A 20,070-nucleotide genomic window follows, 5' to 3' on the forward strand; every position below is an offset into this window, starting at 1 on the left:
TTTTCCCAATGCAAATTCAGTGCCAGGTGATTTTGACACGGAATTACTGAGTTCTAGTTTTATTTAATGCTAGAAGCAAAGTTTTGTGTTGCATTATTTTATCCTATCTGTCATTGTTTTTTAATTCCCACATTTTGTTTTTAACACTATTTTATTTTTCGCTTCTCTGAGCTACCCAGAGAGACTGTGTGGATGGGTGGCTTAATAAAGTCAATAATGATAATAATGTGGATAGGCCATTTCCCCCAAATCCTCCAAGTTGAGATAGGGCCCAACAGGCACACACTGCAAGGGGGGCAGTGAACTGACCACTTGGCTAGGGCTTCCTTTGCACCAGAAGGGGAACGCAAGGTCCCTGTAACAAAGCCTTGAATATCTGTAAGTAGAGCAGCCCTCCCCTGCCTCCATTTTCCTCCATTCCCTGCTTCCCACATCCCTCTTATTTTCTACTACATTGTAAGCACCTCAGGGCAGAGACCCCCCCCTTTCTCTCACATTTTGGGAAAGCACCATGGATGGCACTAGAGAGAAATAAGAGAAGACAAGGACTCCAGCAGCAATATAGGCAGTTAAGAGCAGGCTTAAGTGCCCCTGAGCACAAGCAGAGTGCATTTCCCTCACCACACAAGAAAGCAAATGCCGAACTTTAAACTTCAGGCAGTTTCTAACTCTTTGCTGCTGCTCTTCACGACCCTTGTCCCAAAGTGTGATCTCCCACCTTCACACTGTAGGGTACCACAGATCAACTTAGAATTAAAACTTTATAGGGAGGCTGTGTACACACTATACATTTAAAAGCACCTTTTAAGCTCATCTCAGGCCCTCGCACCACACAAGAAACCTGGGACCCTGTCGTTTACCCATCAAAGAACTCCAATTCCCAGCACCCTTATCAAACTACAATTCCCAGGATTTGGGGAGTATATACATGTATTGGGGGGTTGTGGTTTTTTTTTTTTTTTACCAGCCAGCCGTATATAAATTAACTAATAAAAATAAGCAAGTGGTGTGTACCGGGCCTGAGGAGTATTATCCAGCCTTTAATCATACTCAAAAGTCCATGCCTATGAATTTCAGCGGCCCTACTACTCCGAGTAGGGCGCAACCCTGAATATCGTTAATGACACATTGGTTTGTTTCACGTTTAGACTTGTTCTAAATTTTAAACTGTTTTATTTCTCGCCGAGATCCGCTGGGTCATAAATTTGAGGGCGACAAGAACCTGCACATCGCTTTGGCAATCCTTGTGCACACAAATTCCCCTGGAGGGAGACATAAAAAGGCGACTGCAAGTTCCCCTCGGAGAAGACCCCGCTGAAATGGGATGCCCCCATTAACTCCAGTACGTCTCCTCTGAGTAGGACTGAGGTGAGGGGTTGGGGAGACCACCCCCCTCAGGGGTCCTCTGAGACGGGAATCCACCGCCTGGCCGAGGGCCACCCGCCACCTGCACGGCGAGGCACGGAGCACGCGCTGCGCCCCCTGCGCCTCACGCCCCGCCATGTCTGCCTGTCTCCCCCCACCTCCCTCACCCTCGAGGGCCAGCCCCTTCCTCCGAAACCATCCCGCCTCCCTCTCCCTCACGCCTCGCCGCCGCTAGGACTGCCGCGCGGTACCTGCCGCTCGCCCTGGCGCACGCCACCCTCAGAGCCCCTGCCGCCGCCGCCGCCGCCATCTTGGCCCTGCTGCTGCTCTCTCGTTCGGTGGAGGGAGAAGTCGCCCCGCCGCGCGGCTGCTCTCTGCTCGTTTGCCGCGCCGCCGGGGCTGAGGGAAGGAGGGAGGGAGGGAGAGACTGGGCGGGCGCAGCTGGAGAGCACGAGCCAGCGAGGCGGGCCTCGGGCCGCAGGAGGAGGAGGAGCCGCCGGTTCTCTGAGGCGCTGGGTTAGGTCGCAGCGCCTCAGCCGCCTCGCCTCAGCGGGGCTTGAGGGAAGCCCGGGAGCTTCTTGGGATTCCTCTCTCACGCAAGAAATAGCATAATAATAATAATAATAATGCCGCAAAACGTCTCCAAGGCGTCTCACGCGCACATTTGCAAACAGCCATCAATAAATCAATGCCAGATAGTTTATCCAGTTCTGGAACGACTAGCATCAGGGCAGCCACGCCGCTGTTAACAATGATGCGTTTGCTTTGTAGGAAAGTTATATTTCGGTTTATTCGTCTTCATTCTGCATAAGTTATGAGGAGCTACTGTGTGGAACAATAATTCGTAATAAAAAAAATAAAAGTAACCATCCGTGGGGGGGGGGGGAAGGCCCCCACGCACATACAGAGAAGAGCAATGATAATCCATATTCCCTTAAATGGCTAGGAGGTGAGATGCATAATGAGAGAGCACAGAAAGGGTTCACTACTGTACTGATCTACACCATACATTTAAAGTACATGGCTTCCCCCCCAAGTAATCCTGGGAGCTCTTGTTTGTTCAGGGCGCTGGTAATTGTAGTTCTGTGAGGGGTAAACTCAATTTCCCATGATTCTTTGGGGGAAGCCAGGTGTGGATGTGGCAGGTGTTAATGCCAGCAGCAGGCTAGGGACATCATTCCGTTGAGTTTATACATCTCGCCTTATTTACATTTATTAAACTCTGTTAAACAAAGCTTTACTTCAAGGAGCTCAGGTCAGCATAAGTGGTTCATCTCCACCCTCCTCACAGGTAGAAATGGTCAGAGGCAACGAGTAGCTCAGAGGCACAGTCAGCTTCTGGCCAAGCATGGCTTCAACCTGGGCTACCCTGGTCATAGTACAACCCTCTTCATGGTGCAGTTGTCTATACAGTGCATACCTTCCAACATGCCACAGAGGGGGGAAAGGGGCACGTGTCTTTCAGGGCCTCGCTTTGACACGAGTCATGTGACCCGCATGGGCGCACAGCCCTCGAAAATGTGTTTTGGGGGGCTGCACTCAAAAACGGGACATCCAGGGATCAGTTGAGTGGTATGTACACAGTTACCTGGGAGTAAGTCACAATAAATTCAATGGGGCTCACTTCTGAATACAGACAGGTTTCGCTATACAAACACAATGCCTTCTCGGGAAGTCAGGCAAGCGTTTGCATAACGAGTCAACACTTTCCATTGATTCCAAAATGATGGGCGAAACCAGGAAAACCCTCTGAAACGTTGCAAAAGGCAAACAAAAGCTCTCTTATTTGTCCAATCTCTCCCCATCCATCCATCCCTCCTACCATGTGAATCTGCTGCAGTGGAACAGCAAAACACAAAAAAGTAAAGCTGCTTATTTGTTCACAGTAATGCATGTAGGTCTGGCTGTTTGGATAGCTCAATCTGCGGTGTATATTTTTGTTTGGGTACAAATTCCTCATGTTCGGATCAGTGAATTTTTTGTATAATGAGTGTTTGGATAGTAGGACTTGTGTGTGTACATGTATATAGGATTGCATTGTAAATCACCTTTCTCAATCTGGGACCCTCCAGATGTTTTGAACATCATCAGCCCCAGTCAACATAGCTGCCCTGGGGCTGATGAGAGTTGTATTCTAAAACATCTACAAAGCACCAGGTTGACAAAAGTTCTAACCGCTATACTACACCACACCAGCAGTCTTTCTGTCACACACTCTCAGAAAAGCGAACAGTAAAAACATCACCATATTAACAATAATAAAAGTATTGCCATAATTTAGATTTATTAATTCCTTAGTTCAGATCTCATCTCTGCTATGAACTCAGGTGAGCCACCTGTAATCTAGGAGGGGTTTGTGTGTGTATTGTGAGGATGAAGAAGAGGAGGAGTTTGGATTTGATATTCCGCTTTATCACTACCCAAAGGATCCCTGAGTGCAGGCCTTTTTCCAACTGGCTTAGGCAGGCAGGGCCCTGACTGACTCCAGCTACAAAAGCTGAGGCTGTTGAACAGACTCTTGGGCTGGGACGTGGTTTCGGTTTTTGGTTGAGAGGGGGTTGCTGCAGTTGGTTTATTGTATTTTTATTTAAGATCTCATGATTTATGTGGAAATTGTTCAGTTTCGTGGTATATTTTTTAATGTTTCATTGTTTATATCTACTTTTATTATGTTGTAGTTATGTGTTTTTTCATATTGTGTCTTGAACTGTGGAAACATGGCATACAGATAAGGTTATGTATGTATGTATGTATCTGGAGAATGCAGGTGAAGGACTCTGAACCTTTATCAAAAAAACTGAGGGACTGAGGGTGTGCAGGTGGGTAGATCACATTCTCTCTCTCTCTCTTTTCAAAATCCATTCCTGATGCTTGAAAATCCTTAGAATGCTAGTTCAAAAGGATATTTAAGATTCAATTGCTTCTGTTGAGTGTGAAATGCAGTTTTTAAAGCCCAACACAGTGCTATCTATGACAGATTGCTGGTGTGAGAAGACTGGAAAATGTTATAACTCATCTATCTATCTCGCAGACTCGCCAGGCCAACTCTTGACAAAGCCCTGCTAACACTTCCCATCTGTGCCTAAGAATGGGGCCCCTTTCCCCGCCCATCATCCATGCATCCAGTGGATGCTGCTGCTGCTTCTGCTCGCTCTCTCGCTTTTGTTAATCCTCCCCCAAACCCGAAAATAAATATTTAAGGCAATGCCAAGACCCCTTGTTTTCAAGGCTTCAGTCATAGCTCTGGAATCCCTGGTATGAGGCAAGGCAGAGCCTTCAGTATATGGAGGCAAACTGGATTTATGCTTTGCATCTTTGGCCATGAAGGCTGCGGCAGGCACTGTGTTCATCCTCCTGACTGCTCTTGCTCTTAGGTCTACAGGTAAGAGTGGCGGCACTGAGGGAGATGGAAAGCAGCCTCCACCCTGAACAATGCTAATTTGCTTTTAAGAGGCAAACGCCAGCAACCTCCTCCACCATTACACTAGTCTTCTGCTCTGTTTTTAATTTAATTTTTAAAATGTTATATCTTGTTATTGGAATGCTGTGCCAACCACCAGCACCAGGGCTCCTCTCGTTACTTATTATTTGTTTGGTAGCATTGGGGCAGGGAAGCCGTGTTGTTGGGAACAAAGCTAGAAAGAGAGGGGTTGATGGGGGTTGGAGTCCAACAACATCTGGAGGGAGACGGGTTCCCCATCCTTGTTTTGCAGCGTCCCTCTCCCTTACAGGCAATGCATATCACCTAACTTGTTTCAAAATGTGGTACTCCTGCTTTGAGGTGGGGACTCCTGCTCATTCTGCCAAGTGGGGCCTTGACTTCTTCCCCCAAATCCTGTCCTGATGGCTCTGCCATTCATCAATGATGCGCAGACTGCATAGCATGTTTTTGTTTTGTTTTTCAAATAGGGACCAGCCGTGTCTGCTCCTCAACATTCTTCATTGCTTACCTTCAAGCTTCTCAGTTTCTACCCTATTCATAACATTGCCTGCTCTTTCTGTTCCTGCAGGAAAGAAGTTCCGATGGTGCACCCTTTCTGACCTGGAGCAGAGGAAGTGCTCAGAGCTATCTAAAGTGCTTCTGGCAGTGTTGCCCCCTGCCACGGTCAACGCCTTTGCCAGGGTTTCCTGCATCAGAGCTCACAACACTTACGACTGCATTGACAAGATCAGAGTGAGTACCCAGAAATTCCAGAGGTTATCCAAACCCCGGATCTCATTCATTTCTTCTACCTCCACAGTCGAAGCAGGCATCAGTGCTTTCGAATACCTGGAAACCACAGGAGGGGAGAGTGCTGTTTCGCTCATGCCCTTATTGTCTGCTTCCCTTTAGGACATCTGATCAGCCACTGTGAGAACAGAATGGTGGGCTTGGTGGTTCTGATGTCTTTTGGGCATTTTGGACTACAAACCCCATGAGGCCCAGCCATCACGGCTTTATGCTCCTGAGGCTTATTGGAGTTGCATTCCAAAGCATCCTGAGGGCAGCAGGTTGTTGATGGTGGGAATCAAGGGTATGTGGGGTGATTGCCTTGGGTGCATTTTTCTGGCAGGCACAGTGCACTGCTCACGCTGCCTCTCCCCCTCCCCGAGCCAGCCCTGCGCCAATCTGATCAGATCCCAGCCTCGCCAAGTGGCTTGGGGAGGGCAGCGTGAGGAGGGCGCAACAGCCATGTGCCCTTCGATTCCAGACCTTCAAGGGTGAGGCTGTGATTGAAGGGCAGATGGCGTCCTTCTCATGCCACCCTCCCTGAGCCTCGCAAAGTGCTGCAGGGCCCTGCGCCTCGCAAAGTGGCTCAGGGATGCTATTACTCTGGCAATTTCAGTGGCGAGGGCTGAGCTGGCGCACAGCGGGCTCCTTTTGCTGCGCATGCACCGGTCACCATACAAACACGCTCCACCGCTGGTGAGAATGAAGAGTTGCACATTAATTGTGGGGTTAGCTGAGCACAGCATCTGTTCAGGGTGGAAGCGGTGTTGCCCCAGGCAAATTACTCCAATTATTGTGGCAGGTTTTCATGCTTAATATGTGAGAGATTACAGCCCATTTATTGCTACATACGTACTTATTAAATCCTAACCAGAGGAAATTCTGCCATGACTAGAGGCAGGATGTGAGCCAATAATCCCAGGAAGTGTTGGGAAAAGTCTGCCTGACTAGAATAACTTGTACTAAAGATATTCAGAAGCTTGTTTTAAATACTATTTCTCATTCTTAATTAGGTGAACAAAGCTGATGCCGTCTCCTTGGATGCTGGAGATGTGTATTCGGCTGTGAAGCTTTATGGCTTGACTGTGGTGGCAAAGGAGATCTATATGGAAGGTCAGTCAGTGACCATACCCCCAGGGCTGGTGTCAGCACCCAGCAAATTGACCAGAGCCTACAGAAATGTAAAGAGCCTGCCCAGCCAAGCCTTGAGTCAGCACAATCCCTGGTGTACCTAGGTTGGCAATGGAGGTCAAGGGTCATGGAAGTGTTCCAAGCAGTGTGCTCTGGAGGGAGGCCCGCTCCCTTGGCTCTGGGATTTTATTATGGGATAGATGCTCCTCAGGGTCCTCATGACATCATTGGCATCAAAATGTCTGTCCATACCCTGCCCCCCAACTTAATCTGGGATCTAATCTTTCCAGCAGAAATTCAATAATTTACAAAACAAAACTGGTGCCAATAGCCCAACTGTAAATTAAACTGCCATCTGGAAGTACCGTAAACATTTCTTTAACAGAACTGGCCCTGCTTTTTCCACACAGAGACATTGCTTTGATCTGTGATAAACTGAGAGCATATCAACATAAAGGTAAAGGTAAAGGTACCCCTGCCCGTACGGGCCAGTCTTGACAGACTCTAGGGTTGTGCGCCCATCTCACTCAAAGAGGCCGAGGGCCAGCGCTGTCCGAAGACACTTCCGGGTCACGTGGCCAGCGTGACATCACTGCTCTGGTGAGCCAGAGCTGCACACGGAAATGCCGTTTACCTTCCTGCTAGTAAGCGGTCCCTATTTATCTACTTGCACCCGAGAGTGCTTTCGAACTGCTAGGTTGGCAGGCGCTGGGACCGAACAACGGGAGCACACCCCGCCGCGGGGATTCGAACCGCCGACCTCTTGATCGGCAAGCCCTAGGCGCTGAGGCTTTAACCCACAGCGCCACCCGCGTATCAACATAACACAGACTTAACTGGCTCAACCAGGGTGCCAACTTGAATAAAATAGGGGGAGGGAGGTAAAGCAAGCCCCACCCTGCGTATTCGATCACATGATGTAGTGAACACAATCATTTGAATGGCAATGCCCATCAACTTTTGGGTGGACAACCCCCTCAGATACTTTATTGGTGGGGCAAAGCCCCGTCGGCTCCTAGGAGTTGGCTCCTATGGGCTCAACCATCATTCCTTCTCCCTAGGAAATCCTGAGAACACGAAGGAAGGCTTAGTGTAGTATAGCCGTTTCCAACCTGTTGCCCTTCTGATGTTGTGGACTACAACTCCCATCAGCTCCAGTCTGCATGTCTCTATGATGAAAGTTGTGATCCAAAACAACTGGAGGGCATGCAGTTGAGGAAGGCTGTTCTGTTCACACAGAGATATCTCAGTGTTCATTAACATGGTTCCTGTATCTTCTGCACTTTTTTTATCACTAGGTAACTGTGTGTTTGCTGTAGCTGTGGCCAGACGAGGAACGCTGGATATCCAAAGGCTAAAAGGGAGCCGCAGTTGCCACAATGGAGCCAGGTGGACCTCTGGTTGGAACATCCCTTTGGGCTTCCTTCTGGTTAGGAATGACCTTGTATGGGATGAAGGCCAGCCTCTCAGCCACAGTGAGTGCACAGTGAAAGATCAGATGCTTAGCCTTGTATCAGTGGTCTGCAACCATGGGAATTTGAGGGGAAGGACAATGTGCAGAGCACCTACCATAGGTCCCACGTCCTTCTACTTATATTGGGACCACTTCTGCCACATGACATCCTCTTTAGTCCCCCTGGTTTGAGCAGGAGAAATGTCAGAGCATGTTACTGAAACCAAAAGAGCACCAAACTGCTTAACTGTTTTAAGGCTGGATGTTACGTGTCAAAGAAAAGCAAATCGCACCTGAGAGCTGATCATGACATGCACAAAGTGTCCTCACAATGTATTCTCATACCTTTCTGTGCCCACAAATCATAAACACGTGATGAGATCCTGAGACAGGTTCTCAGATCCTGTTTGGCCAGAGCTTTTTTTCAGGGAGAGCTGCAAACCAATTTGACAACACCCAAAGGAAGCACCTGTTGTCATTGCGTTGCCTGGTAAAGTGCTCCCTTCCTGTTTTTGTTTTTTGATCCAGATCATTATGAGGCATCTTTAATTTCAAAAGGATTAAGTCTGCCAACCAATTCAAGAAATTTAGTTGGCTAATTATCTTGTCTTTTACCAGTTAAGTTTCAATAAACCCACATTTTACCAAAACTTCAATATAGGAAAAGAAAGTGCAATATAATTTACAATTAATTAAAAATGAATGATTAAACAGAAGCTACCATTCATTGTTTCCTGCCAACCTAGCAGTTCGAAAGCACGTCAAAGTGCAAGTAGATAAATAGGTACCACTCCAGTGGGAAGGTAAATGGCGTTTCCGTGCGCTGCTCTGGTTCGCCAGAAGCGGCTTAGTCATGCTGACCACATGACCCAGAAGCTGTACGCCAGCTCCCTCGGCCAATAAAGCGAGATGAGCGCCGCAACCCCAGAGTCGGTCACGACTGGACCTAATGGTCAGGGGTCCCTTTACCTTTACCATTCATTGTTAGCTGCAAACATATTATTGATTAATTTCTTTTTCATTCACCGCTGCAGAAAGAGACCAGACCCCAAAGTAGCCTAAGTGAAACAAGCACCTACATTCTTAACTTGCAGCCCAGGTGATGAACTATCACCTTGCCATTGAGACATTAAACTCCTAATTCTAATTTAAAAAATAGATGAAGACTGGGGTCTGACTCTTGAAAATGTTTGGTTACAGCATTAACATACAGTATTATGTCTGCTCAAAAGTTTGCCCCATTGAGTTCAATTGAATGTCTTCAAAGGTTATAGATTTGTTTTATATAGTTATATAGATATAGGTATAGATTTGCAACCTCAGGCTGCAGTCCTGTATCTAGAATGAAGTCCCAATGAACTCAGAGGGGTCTACTTCTAAGTAACCATACTTAGGAATACAACATAGTGGGTACATTTCTGTGCATGCTTATCTGAGGATAGGGCTACATTCTGCCTCTGTTGCTGGAGGCAGTATGCCTTTGAATTTGCTGGGAATCACAAGTGGGGAGAGAGCACTGCTGTTGCACCCAGGTTCTGCTTGTGAGCCAGAGGCACCTGGCTGGCTATTTGAGAACAGAATGTTGGAGTAGATGGGACTTCTTGGGTCTGACCGAGACGGGCTCTTCTTACATTCTGATCATGCAGAGGTCGAGTCGAGAATCTGTGTTATTTTAGCAGTGCGTTTCCATGAGAATGTCTCCCCTTCTCATTTCTCCAGTCGTCGGTGGTTATTTCAATGCCAGCTGCATCCCCGGCATCGGAGTCGCCTCTCCGCAGCTCTGCTCCCTTTGCCAAGGACAGAAATCCTACATCCAGGACAAGAACCACTTCTGTGAGACCAGCGGTGGCGAACCCTTCTCTGGTTCAGATGGGGCCTTCAGGTGCAGTGGCGTAGCGTGGGGGGTGCAGGGGGGGCCGGCCGCACCGGGCGCAACATCTGGGGGTTAGGGGGCGCAAATCCATGGGTTAGGGGGCGCAAATCCACGGGTTAGGGGGTGCAAATTACTTGCCTTGCCCCGGGTGCTGACAACCCAAGCTACGCCACTGTTCAGGTGGCCTTGCACTTGTGCTTGAAGTGCAGGCGGGTGGGGCTGGAGCAGGTGCTGCGTGGTCTCCTATGCTAACGCCACTTCTGTGTGCAGGTGCTTGAAGAATGGGGTGGCAGATGTTGCTTTCCTGGATCACCTGGCCATCATGAATTCCACAGGTAAACTTCTTGCTCAGGGACTCGCATCTTAACATATGCCCTGGAGTCGTACAGCAGCCCGATGTTAAATTCTCTCACTCCAGCTTCTCTCGATGCCAGTCTTTTCCCCTTCCTCCCCTTGTTCAGAGTCAGAACAAGAAGAATATGAGTTGCTGTGTCCCGACGGATCCACAGCTCCCCTGACTGCTTACGCTGCCTGCAATCTGGGCCAAGGGCCGGGACGGGCCATTGTCACGCGCCACAACTTCAAGAAGATCGCCAAGAAGTTTCTGACTGTCATTCAGGTATTTCTTAGCCAACACAAGGAGGGGTACAGTAGGGCTCATGCCCGAGGCCTAGTTGACACAAAGAGCTACTGAGAGAGCCAAAAGGACAATTCCATTAAAAAAAAAAATTAAAAAGTGTTTGGCAGACAACAAAATCTGGCTGTTTTGAGTGTTGAAACTGAGTGCTCTAGTTTTTGTGCTCCTAAAAACAATGTGCCATGCTGGCTGGGGCTGATGGGAGTTGTGGTACAAAACATCTGGGGGGGGCAGGCTGGTGAAAGCTCTCACCGATTGAATGGCTTGTGGGAGGTGCCAAGCCAGTTTCGTAGGGTGTTGCAATCATGTCCACACTCTCTCTTTCCCTTGGGGATATGTGGCCTCTTTTTTTGGGGGGGGGGGTGTGCAATTATTCTGCTGCTGGCTCACTATATTATCAGCTAAATAATAACTAGAAAAGAGATGCTGAAGTTATATCAGCATTTGGAAGAAAATAGCAAAGAAGTATGTTTCTGGGTGAGTCATGGCAGATAATTTTTTTAAAAACCCAATACTGGTGTCACTGCTACTTACCAGGATGGCACTGACATGATAAGGAGGGTGTGGGTCTCTATATGGGTGCACCAGGAGCAGCACTGGTTGGCAGCAGCAGTCCCCCTGGTGCAGCTGCGTGGCCCTTACCTTGCTGTGACCTTGCTGAAATCCCATCCCATCCAGAGAGGCGGCGGTGATGCTGGTGTTGGGAAGGTAGCTTTGCCCCATCATATGTGCCAATACTGCCTCCAGATGTTGTTGCGATCCACCTCTCATCCGCTGCAGCCAGCATAGCCAGTCATCCGGAATGATGGGCATTGCAGTCCAACCATACCTGAAAGTTGCCATGTTGGCTGTCCTAGTGGCTTATTTCATCGTATAGCCACCTCTGCTGGGTAGCCCAAGGCTAGCTGAAACTTGCTCTTGTCCTTAGCACCTCTTTGGAAAGAAGGGAAGAGAGAAGGCCAGATTCGAGCTTTTTGCCTCTGCGCCATTCAGAGGGAAGAACCTGCTCTTCCACGATGCGACGCACCACTTCCAGCTTGTTGATGAGGAGGCTGAAATCAGCCACGTTCTTGGCCTGGATTATGTTGCTCTGCTGCAGGGCTTGGGCCATGAAGGTGAGAGAGTGCCTCCCTCCCTCATGAAATCTTGGGGAGTCCCGAAAGATCCTATATAGGATCAAAAGAACCCCGAAGATCCTATATAGCACTAGGAGCGTAGCTGGAGGTCAGCCCTTGAGGTATGGGGCCCAGATCATTTTCTAGGAGTCCCAGGTGTTTCTGGATGCTTAATTGAATTGAGAGGCAGAACTGGGCTGGATCCTGAATTAGGAGTATAAATTAATTCAATGTGATCTCATCTAGAGATGCTTTGGAGGGCAATGAATAAGAACATAAGGACGGCCCTGCTGGATCAGGCCAGTTGAGGCACAGATAGCCCAGCATCCTGTCCTTGCAGTGGCCAATCAGCTGCCACAGAGGCCACCCAAAAGCCAAACCTGAGTGCAACAGCAGTGCTCCTCCACTTGCAGTTCCCAACCACTGGGCATTATTCGGGGGCATACTGCCTACGAATTTTTGTAATGGAAGGGAAACTGAACTGATTTGGGGCGCAAATCAACTAAAGTATATATCTGGGGTGATCTAGATGGGAAACCACCTGGCTCACCATCTAAAGCTGCTTCTATAATATAAATCAGCATCTGCAGATTTTACGCAAATATCTTTCTGTGAGCCTATGCCTCAGATCTCTGAAGTACTAGCAGCTCGGTTACTAGGTGATGCAATTTCTTCTCCTTCCTATGACAATACCTTCTCCTGCTGCCTCAGGGAGCTCCCTGGCCAACAGCCTGGTCCGCTGGTGTTGTATCAGCAACGCTGAACTCCGCAAATGTGAGGAGTGGGCTCTGAATGTCAGGTCACACCCGCTGGTCTGTGTCCAAGCAAACTCTATGGTCAACTGCATTGAGCTGATCAAGGTGAGTTGCACACAGTCTGGGAAGCAAAACCGGCATTGTTTTCTTTTTACATAAGCAAAAGATACAAATAAATCACCCCATCTCAATAAGGCCCAGATTGACTGGGACAACACAGCCAGATGGGCGGGGTATAATTAATAATACTAATATTTTCTCCGGTTCCACCTGGTTCCCAGCCCAGACAGACGATGGCTGGGAAAAGGCCTCGATTCTGGCAAGAACTCCATGGCTTGCAGGGAAGGGAAGGGGGTGGCTTTCTTTAACATGCCAATGTCAGACTGTCAACTGTGCGCTTTTTCACGGGGCAGAACAATGAGGCAGACGCCGTTACACTGGACGCCACACATGCCTACTTTGCAGGGAGATGCGCGCTTGTTCCTGTGGCTGCAGAATGTTATGGTGAGCTGCCTCTTTTTAAAAAACACACACACCAAACTAACACAGATTGGTTTAATTGGTTTTTCACTAGAGTGGCAATAAAAGTAAAACATAAAAAATACCTCTAAGCATGGAGGGGGAATAGTCTGCAAGCTGCTGCAGATAACCGTAAATGTCAGTGGTGTGTAAAATGCCTAATCTGGTGCATGGCAGAGGTGAGGTGATGTGTGTGTGCGCATCTGTTATGGTATGATAAATATTTCTTGCTCATAGCCATAGAGTCATTGCAAACAATAAACATAAAATGTCTTGTTGCCACAAACATAAGCAGATGTACTTAGTATTAAGATAAAATGAAAGTTAAAATAAATCCTTAAAACATCCTGGAATGACACTTAAACCACTCAAATGAATGAATCGCCTTTATAGCCTTTACTGCCATCCAATTCAGAGTTCTCACTCCAATGGCTTTCGTTTTCAGTGCAGCAAAGCTTGCAACCCAGAAGAATTAAAAGAGCATTTTGCTGACTCGTGCACTGAAGTGCATCACTCTGTGACTTGGCACTTGATGACTGGTAGTTGAATAGTACAGTCAGTATTGTGCTGCTGTTTGCTGACACTGACAGGTGATATTGCAGTGCTCACAGTGGTGTTCACTCTGTGACTGATCATTTACAAGGCAATAGCTGATGCTGCAATCATCGAGTAATGAACAGGCATGTACGAAGAATGCGCCTGTGGTCTTTTTCTGTGCCCTGTCTTCCTGGTGCAAGTTCCTCAGTGCCACAGTGAATTTGTAATGGAGCAAATGGATATTGCAAGGTGGCCTGAAGGTTCACTTCTGGGGCCAGAGTGTTCACATGGCATTCCCGACATGGGTATCTCAGCTAGAGCATCCTGGGATTCTGGTTTCCAGAGGAATTCCCCCTCAGAGAAAGAAACTGATAGCTCCTGTGCCTGATATAAAGGCACTTTCCTAAAGGAGACATGAATTGATCTAATTCCCAAACTGACAACCTTCAGATGTTTTGGACTACAATTCCCATCATCCCCAGCCGTTGACACTGCTGGCTGGGGCTGATGTGAGCTGTAGTCCAAAATATGGGGGGAAGGTCAGGTTGGAGAAGATCCGTGTTTAGTATTGAGCACCTACCAAGTGGTGTAAGGCATGAGTCTTTTGTTCAGATGTCACTTCCTTATGCCTTTTTGTGTATAGGAGAAGAATGCACTTCAGCTCAGGGAGAAGAGGAAACTGAGAAGCTGGGCCACCTTACAGGTAAAGGGAAGTGCCTGTAATCATAGAATTGTGGATGGGATCCAGAGGGTCATCTAATCCAACCCTCTGCAATTCAGGAATCTAGACTAGATCTTACATGACAGATGGCCTTCCAAACTCTGTTTAAAAACCTCCAAGGAAGGAGAATCCACCACCTTTCGTGCAACGCAAATTGCATCTACTAGGCCCCTCCCTTTTTAAAGTTGCTTCTGGGGCCCCTCTAGGATTAGAGGCCCCAGAAGCTTAAGCTTCCTTTGTTTCATAGTAGATCTTCTCCTGCTGCCATGTTCTAATGCCTCCTCGTTGCCGCACAGCTCTTCCTCCAATATATGCAGTGGCCCTTGTCAAGAAGAACGCCAAGCATGTGAACATCTACAATCTGGGGAGGAGGCGCTCCTGCCACAGCCATGTGTACAGCCCAGGAGGGTGGCTCCTCCTTGCCCAGTACACGGTGGGGGCTCAGGAGAATGGCACTGCCAGCTGCAACCTCAGCTCTGGTGAGAATTACAGCAGAATCTGCAAAACAAATGGGGACAACTTGATTCAAGAGGAAAGGTGGGAGTAGGTGTGTGTTGCTAGATTAGGCTTCCTCAACCTTGGCCCTCCAGATGTTTTGAGACTACAGTGCCCATCATCCCTGACCACTGGTCCTGCTAGCTAGGGATCATGGGAGTTGTAGGCCAAAAACATCTGGAGGGCCAAGGTTGAGGAAGCCTTTATTGAATCAGGATAAAAGCCTAGGCCACTTCCCTTTCTATGTTCCACTTAAGCCTCCTACCGTATTTTTCACCCTATAGGACGCACTTTTTCACCTCCAAAAATGAAGGGGAAATGTGTGTGTGTCCTATGGGGCGAATGCAGGCTTTCGCTGAAGCCAGGAGAGCGAGAGGGGTCGGTGCTCACCGACCCCTCTCGCTCTCCAGGCTTCAGGAAGCTCTGCGCAACCCTCGGGAGACCGGCTCCGAGGGTTGCGCAGAGCTGCCTGCAGTCCCGGGCTCAGCGCAGCTCTGCGCGGCCATTGGGAGCCGGGCGCGAAGTCCCGCCCGGCTCCTGATGGCCGCGCAGAGCTGCCTGCAGTCCCGGGCTCAGCGCACTTCTCCCCATCGCCAGCCCCACAAGCTCGAGGGACAGCGGGGAGGCGGAGCGCGCCTTCCCGCTGTTCCCCGACCTGGTTCTTCCAGCCCTGCACCTGGGGGGGGAAAGAAATTTTTTCTTCTTTATTTCCCCCCCAAAAAACTAGGTGCGTCCTATGGGCCGGTGCGTCCTATGGGGCGCAAAATACGGTACTTGTTCTAGCCAACACAGTCCCTTCCAGATGCTGTTGGATTACAACTCCCATCAGTCCCAGCAGGCAGCATGGTCAATGATGATGGGAATTGTAGTCCAGCATCATCTGGAAGGCAACACATTAGCTACGTCTGGTTTAAACATGTGCAGCAGGAAATGGGGCCTACTTTACTCAATATTTCAAACGAGTTCATGACTCACTACAGTGTGGGCTGGAAAAAAACGTGGTCCTGAGGATTTGGTTAGATTTCCATCAGCCACATGGCCAACCATCAGAGAGGATGGGAGGTGTGATCCAGCAGCATTTGAAAGTCCATAGGTTCCCCATCCCTGTGCTGTTGTGGCCATGGAAATTAATATAAGCTGCACATTAATGCCTCTCTCTATCTGGGGCCTGAGTGCTGGTGGGAATTGATACTGCTGAAGTATGAAAATACTGGGCTTGTGGTACAAATTTATCCAGCTTGCGATGCACAAATGTATTTTGAGATAAGCTTACTGTCCCCAGAAAAAAAGGATTTTAATGTGTAAATTAAATCAAGGTGATGTATGCGGCAAGTTATGCATGTGTACAAACTGCATTGCACAGACAAGGTATACAAAGAGGACTCTCTCATTGGCTGCTTTTCACTGCTGCAACAGACACAAACTTTTTTTATGGCTGATTTGCAGAACAACACCTTGGTTTGGAAGTTCTGATTTAGACAATCAGTTCAGCCAAAATGTTCAAGGTAGCAAAACTCATATGCACCGAAAGAGCAGGGGAAGTATCACACAAGCGTTTAGAAAAGCAGATGATACCTGGCTGCTGAAAGAGAAATACTGTAAATATAAACAACCAACCGTTTAGTTTTGCTTTTAAATGTTTTCTGCACAACAAGCTGAGTAAAATTGGCTATCCTGTTCCTTAGTTTTCTTCGGCCATCAGGGAATAATTTCCTCCACTGCTTTTAACCACACGAGTTTAACTACTGGCCCTTCTCTCCCCACTGAAAGCTTACGAGGATTACTTCTGGAAGGCGTGCATGCCAGGAGGTGGCGGGAACCTTTGCAAAGTCTGCATTGGGCAAAAGGAGGCGGAAGGAGGAAGGGGGTCATCCAGGTGCGCAGCCAATCACAACGAACTCTACTATGGAAACCTAGGTGCCCTCAGGTGAGTTGAAGGATATTGCTTAAAAATGACTGCTGTATACATGATAAGGTTAATGTAACTGATTTGTAGAAAAGACTGCTGCTTGAAAAAAGAGACAAAGGATTTTGTAACCAAAGAAAATATTTAATGAAAATTATATCAACAAAAACCAGTGACTGACTGCTGCCAGACTCTAAATTCCTTGGTGGCAATCGTTACATGCCAAGTTAAATAGTGAGTTTTATCAGACTACTAAGTCATGTTCGGAGGAGGAATGGAGAAATCTGTAAATTTTGGCTTATCCCAGTTTCTCATTTTCCCTCAATCTTAAATTCAGTTTGTCACTTTCTCCACCAGTCTGTGATTTATTTATTTTTAAGTCCTCTTGAAAATCAATCGGCATTTTAGTGCTATTTTCTCCTAACAGACACATATTTGTATGTTGCAGGTTTGCCTAATACATACATTTTGGAAGCAGTATTACATAATGTAATGCATTTGTATAGGTTATTTTCATTAATATATACACTTAATGGACACACTTTTTATTTGAAGAAGAGTAAATTTCTAAGAATTTTGGTTCATGTATCATCTTTGGAAGTGAAAATCAGGCAGATTAGTATCAAAATGCAAATTGAGCCAAATTTCTCCACCACCCCTCACTCCTAAGGGGCGCACCCATGTAAACAACACTGTAAATGCAGCTTGCAACACAAAGGGGGGAGTGATCTCACTGTTTTAAGCCATTCACGCGACTAACTTTTGCTGGATTTGGACCACTCTTCCTTCTTTCCAGATGCCTCTTTGGCGATCCCAGTGGAAGAAGTTTTGGGGATGTGGCTTTTTTAGAACACCATAACCTGCTCCAGAATATTCAGTGTAAGATGATTCTTTCAATCTTTTAAGATTCCAGTAAGGTGCCAAAGTGAATTTTCAACTTAACTTCCCTCCAGATGTTATCACCAGTTAAATAGCCTATCTAATCTAACGTCGTAAGGGAGAACTAGTACTACTGTACTTTCTGTTTCTGAGAGTATCGGAACTCTTGGAACTTAACACCTGCGTAAAAAACAATTGTTCTGTATTCTTTTGTTCTATTAATTCTTAAGAAATCATAAGAGATCTTAAAAATGATCAATAGTTCAATGACAGATATCTGGATCTTATTTACAAAGCAAATGGATCTCATGAACAACTGCTTTGTTTTTGCTCCTTCGCAGACTTGGATAGCTCAGGCTGGGCAAAAGGATGTTCTCCAAGTGACCTTGAACTCCTGTGCCTCGACGGCAGCCGCGCAAATGTGACAGAGTGGAAAGTCTGCAACCTGGGCCTTGTCCCTCCCAATATAGTTGTGACCCGCCCTGTAACAGTAGCAAAGGTCTATGACTTCCTGGTGAAGTCACAGGTCAGTTTGAACGTGTCGGCCTGAACGATAAGAGCTTAAACATTATTTGTGGGAGCTTCCAGCTGTGGATGGTTTAAGTAACACCCAGTTATTGCTGTTTGGCTTTAAGTGGAAAAGCAACTCTGCATCCAAATAATGTTCTGTGGCCTCCTTTGGTGTTGTGATTTTAATTGGGAACATGGTCTGGGGGATGGGAATTGCATGCCCACCCGCCACTGCTGGACATCCAATTACAATTGCTGCCCCTTGAGGAAAATAAAGGCCATGCTTTTGGAAAACAATGAGTCAAAATGATAGAGACGATTCCTAGCAGACTACAGAGAGGCAAATGGGTGAAGCAATCTATACAGTCCATAACCAGACAGAAAAGATATTGAAGCGCTCTATATTGGCTTTGCTTGTACTCGCGTTTCCACAGCTTCACCTTTCTCTTTTTTAGGAACAAAGCGTAGGCTTGACCTTTCAGCTCTTTCAATCAAAGGCGTACGGTGAAAGTGACCTGCTCTTTAAAGATGCCACTCGGCATCTCATTCCTACAAGCCACCTGGACTATGAGACAATCCTTGGGGAGCCCTTCTTCCAGCTTGCAGAGTCTGTTTTCAACTGCACACCTGCAGGTAAGGTGGGCTTACCTGGAAGGAGACATATGACAGGGTCTAAGTTGTGCACCCCACTTGCCCTCTACTGCATTGTACTTGACATGCTTATGAGGGCAAGAATACTAATCCCCTTGCTGGAGAGCTTCTACAGAATCTAGTAATAGAATGCATGATTTGCTATATTTGTTGGAGAACTCTCTGGTTATTGGATAACTGACAGACATTAAGTTGAACTGTGTAAGACCAATGAAACATAATAGAATCCATGCCTGCAAAGTTATTTGAGTAGTCTGGATGTGCTATGCACAGGTTAAGTGTCAGCAAGATAGTGCAAATTATGCTCAAATCAGTTGATGTTAGGCAATTTCTGATAAATGATAGTTATTATCATCATCATTAATTGAATTCCTTATCCACCCTTCATGAGGTTTTTTTTGGGGGGGGATTACAGTATATAAAAACATAATGCAATTAAAGCACAACCACCCCACATAACACCCCTGCAAATTGTATTTTGCTTGGTTATTGTAATGGGTTAGGGTAGGAACCATAAAGGGCACAAAGCCCCTTGCTTCAACCCAAAGATATATTGATTTCAGACCACTGTCTGGCTTTGCTAAAAAGATTTCAGCAGCTGTCCAAACACATTCTTGCAGCTGTTAAGGGCTGAAAACGTGTTTTACAGAAAGCAAATTTGAGATTCTGAGGAAGCTACATTCTGAGGTTGTTTGACTCTCAGAAAATCACAGCGGGTGCACACACACACACACACACACACACACACCTGCCTAGTGGCATAACTTAGATACATCCCATTTTGGTTTTCAGGCATCCTGGACTTCTGCAAACAAGACACTTGCATCTATTCAGAGCAACACTGATGTTGTTTCCAGGGAAACTCCCAAAACAGAAGTGAGACTGCAGTGAAAGTTTTGATGCATTCGCCAGGAAGGCAGAGAACTGCCAGGAGGCTCTGTGGGCTTCTTCAGTGGCTGGCTGTTTTCCTTAGGAAACATATGCAAGGTGGGTTTTATACCCCAGCTAATACTAGAATATCACCTGCATTGGTAGCCAGCCTCCAGTACCACCATGCTGGAAGAGCTCTTGATTTCCCTGCTGATTAAGTTTTCCTCAGGCTGTATCTTCAGTTACTCCAAAACATACACTTGCCTAGAAACATTTCACAGCAGCTTACCCTGGAATGGCTTGCATAAGATTTACTTGCAGAGCTACTGATATTTAACAACTAGCCATGCGTTTCCCAATCTGATACTCTCCAGGTCTTGTATATCATTGAAAATCTAAATAAAGGCATTGCTATAAAACAAAGAAATCCCTTTAACACACAC

The 20,070-nt window shown here is 47.0% G+C and overlaps 2 protein-coding genes across 9 annotated transcripts in view; one reads left to right on the forward strand and one right to left on the reverse strand.

Moving 5' to 3' along the window:
- PISD (phosphatidylserine decarboxylase) overlaps nucleotides 1-8,343 on the reverse strand; it is a 44,290-nt gene extending 35,947 nt beyond the window's left edge. The window contains exon 1 of one of the 2 annotated variants that reach the window (XM_083417842.1): nucleotides 8,276-8,343. In XM_083417842.1, coding sequence (XP_083273968.1) covers nucleotides 8,276-8,328 — 53 coding nt within the window. In that variant the 5' untranslated portion in view covers nucleotides 8,329-8,343. Of the gene's footprint in view, nucleotides 1-1,616; nucleotides 1,903-8,275 lie in introns of those variants that run through there. The other variant, XM_083417841.1, reaches the window with a different exon arrangement.
- LOC310666601 (ovotransferrin-like) lies at nucleotides 1,078-20,070 on the forward strand. Of its 7 annotated transcripts, none has more exons than XM_083417668.1 (17): nucleotides 1,078-1,368; nucleotides 5,376-5,539; nucleotides 6,589-6,688; nucleotides 8,005-8,181; nucleotides 9,879-10,041; nucleotides 10,303-10,367; nucleotides 10,494-10,651; nucleotides 11,598-11,784; nucleotides 12,496-12,644; nucleotides 12,953-13,043; nucleotides 14,239-14,298; nucleotides 14,613-14,795; nucleotides 16,582-16,738; nucleotides 17,514-17,596; nucleotides 17,938-18,122; nucleotides 18,562-18,739; nucleotides 19,550-20,070. In XM_083417668.1, exons 3-17 carry the CDS (start codon nucleotides 6,682-6,684, stop codon nucleotides 19,600-19,602), a joined length of 1,896 nt encoding a protein of 631 aa, XP_083273794.1. In that variant the 5' UTR covers nucleotides 1,078-1,368; nucleotides 5,376-5,539; nucleotides 6,589-6,681; the 3' UTR covers nucleotides 19,603-20,070. The 7 variants fall into 7 exon arrangements, with proteins under 7 accessions (XP_083273794.1, XP_083273790.1, XP_083273795.1 ...); XM_083417664.1 differs by lacking the exon at nucleotides 1,078-1,368 and adding an exon at nucleotides 3,005-3,227 and having other exon boundaries at nucleotides 4,397-5,539; XM_083417667.1 differs by lacking the exon at nucleotides 1,078-1,368 and adding an exon at nucleotides 3,239-4,747 and having other exon boundaries at nucleotides 14,634-14,795.

Source organism: Podarcis tiliguerta (assembly GCF_965153285.1).
Source record: "Podarcis tiliguerta genome assembly, chromosome: 16".
NCBI classification, from domain to species: Eukaryota; Metazoa; Chordata; class Lepidosauria; order Squamata; family Lacertidae; genus Podarcis; species Podarcis tiliguerta.

Bases quoted from the DNA above. Each gene is read 5' to 3' on its own strand.
- LOC310666601 (XM_083417664.1), top strand. From the start codon at position 5,228: ATGATGCGCAGACTGCATAGCATGTTTTTGTTTTGTTTTTCAAATAGG. The intron at 11,785-12,495 runs GTGAGAGAGTGC...CTGCTGCCTCAG, and splicing joins GCAGGGCTTGGGCCATGAAG to GGAGCTCCCTGGCCAACAGC. The intron at 16,739-17,513 runs GTGAGTTGAAGG...CCTTCTTTCCAG, and splicing joins GGAAACCTAGGTGCCCTCAG to ATGCCTCTTTGGCGATCCCA.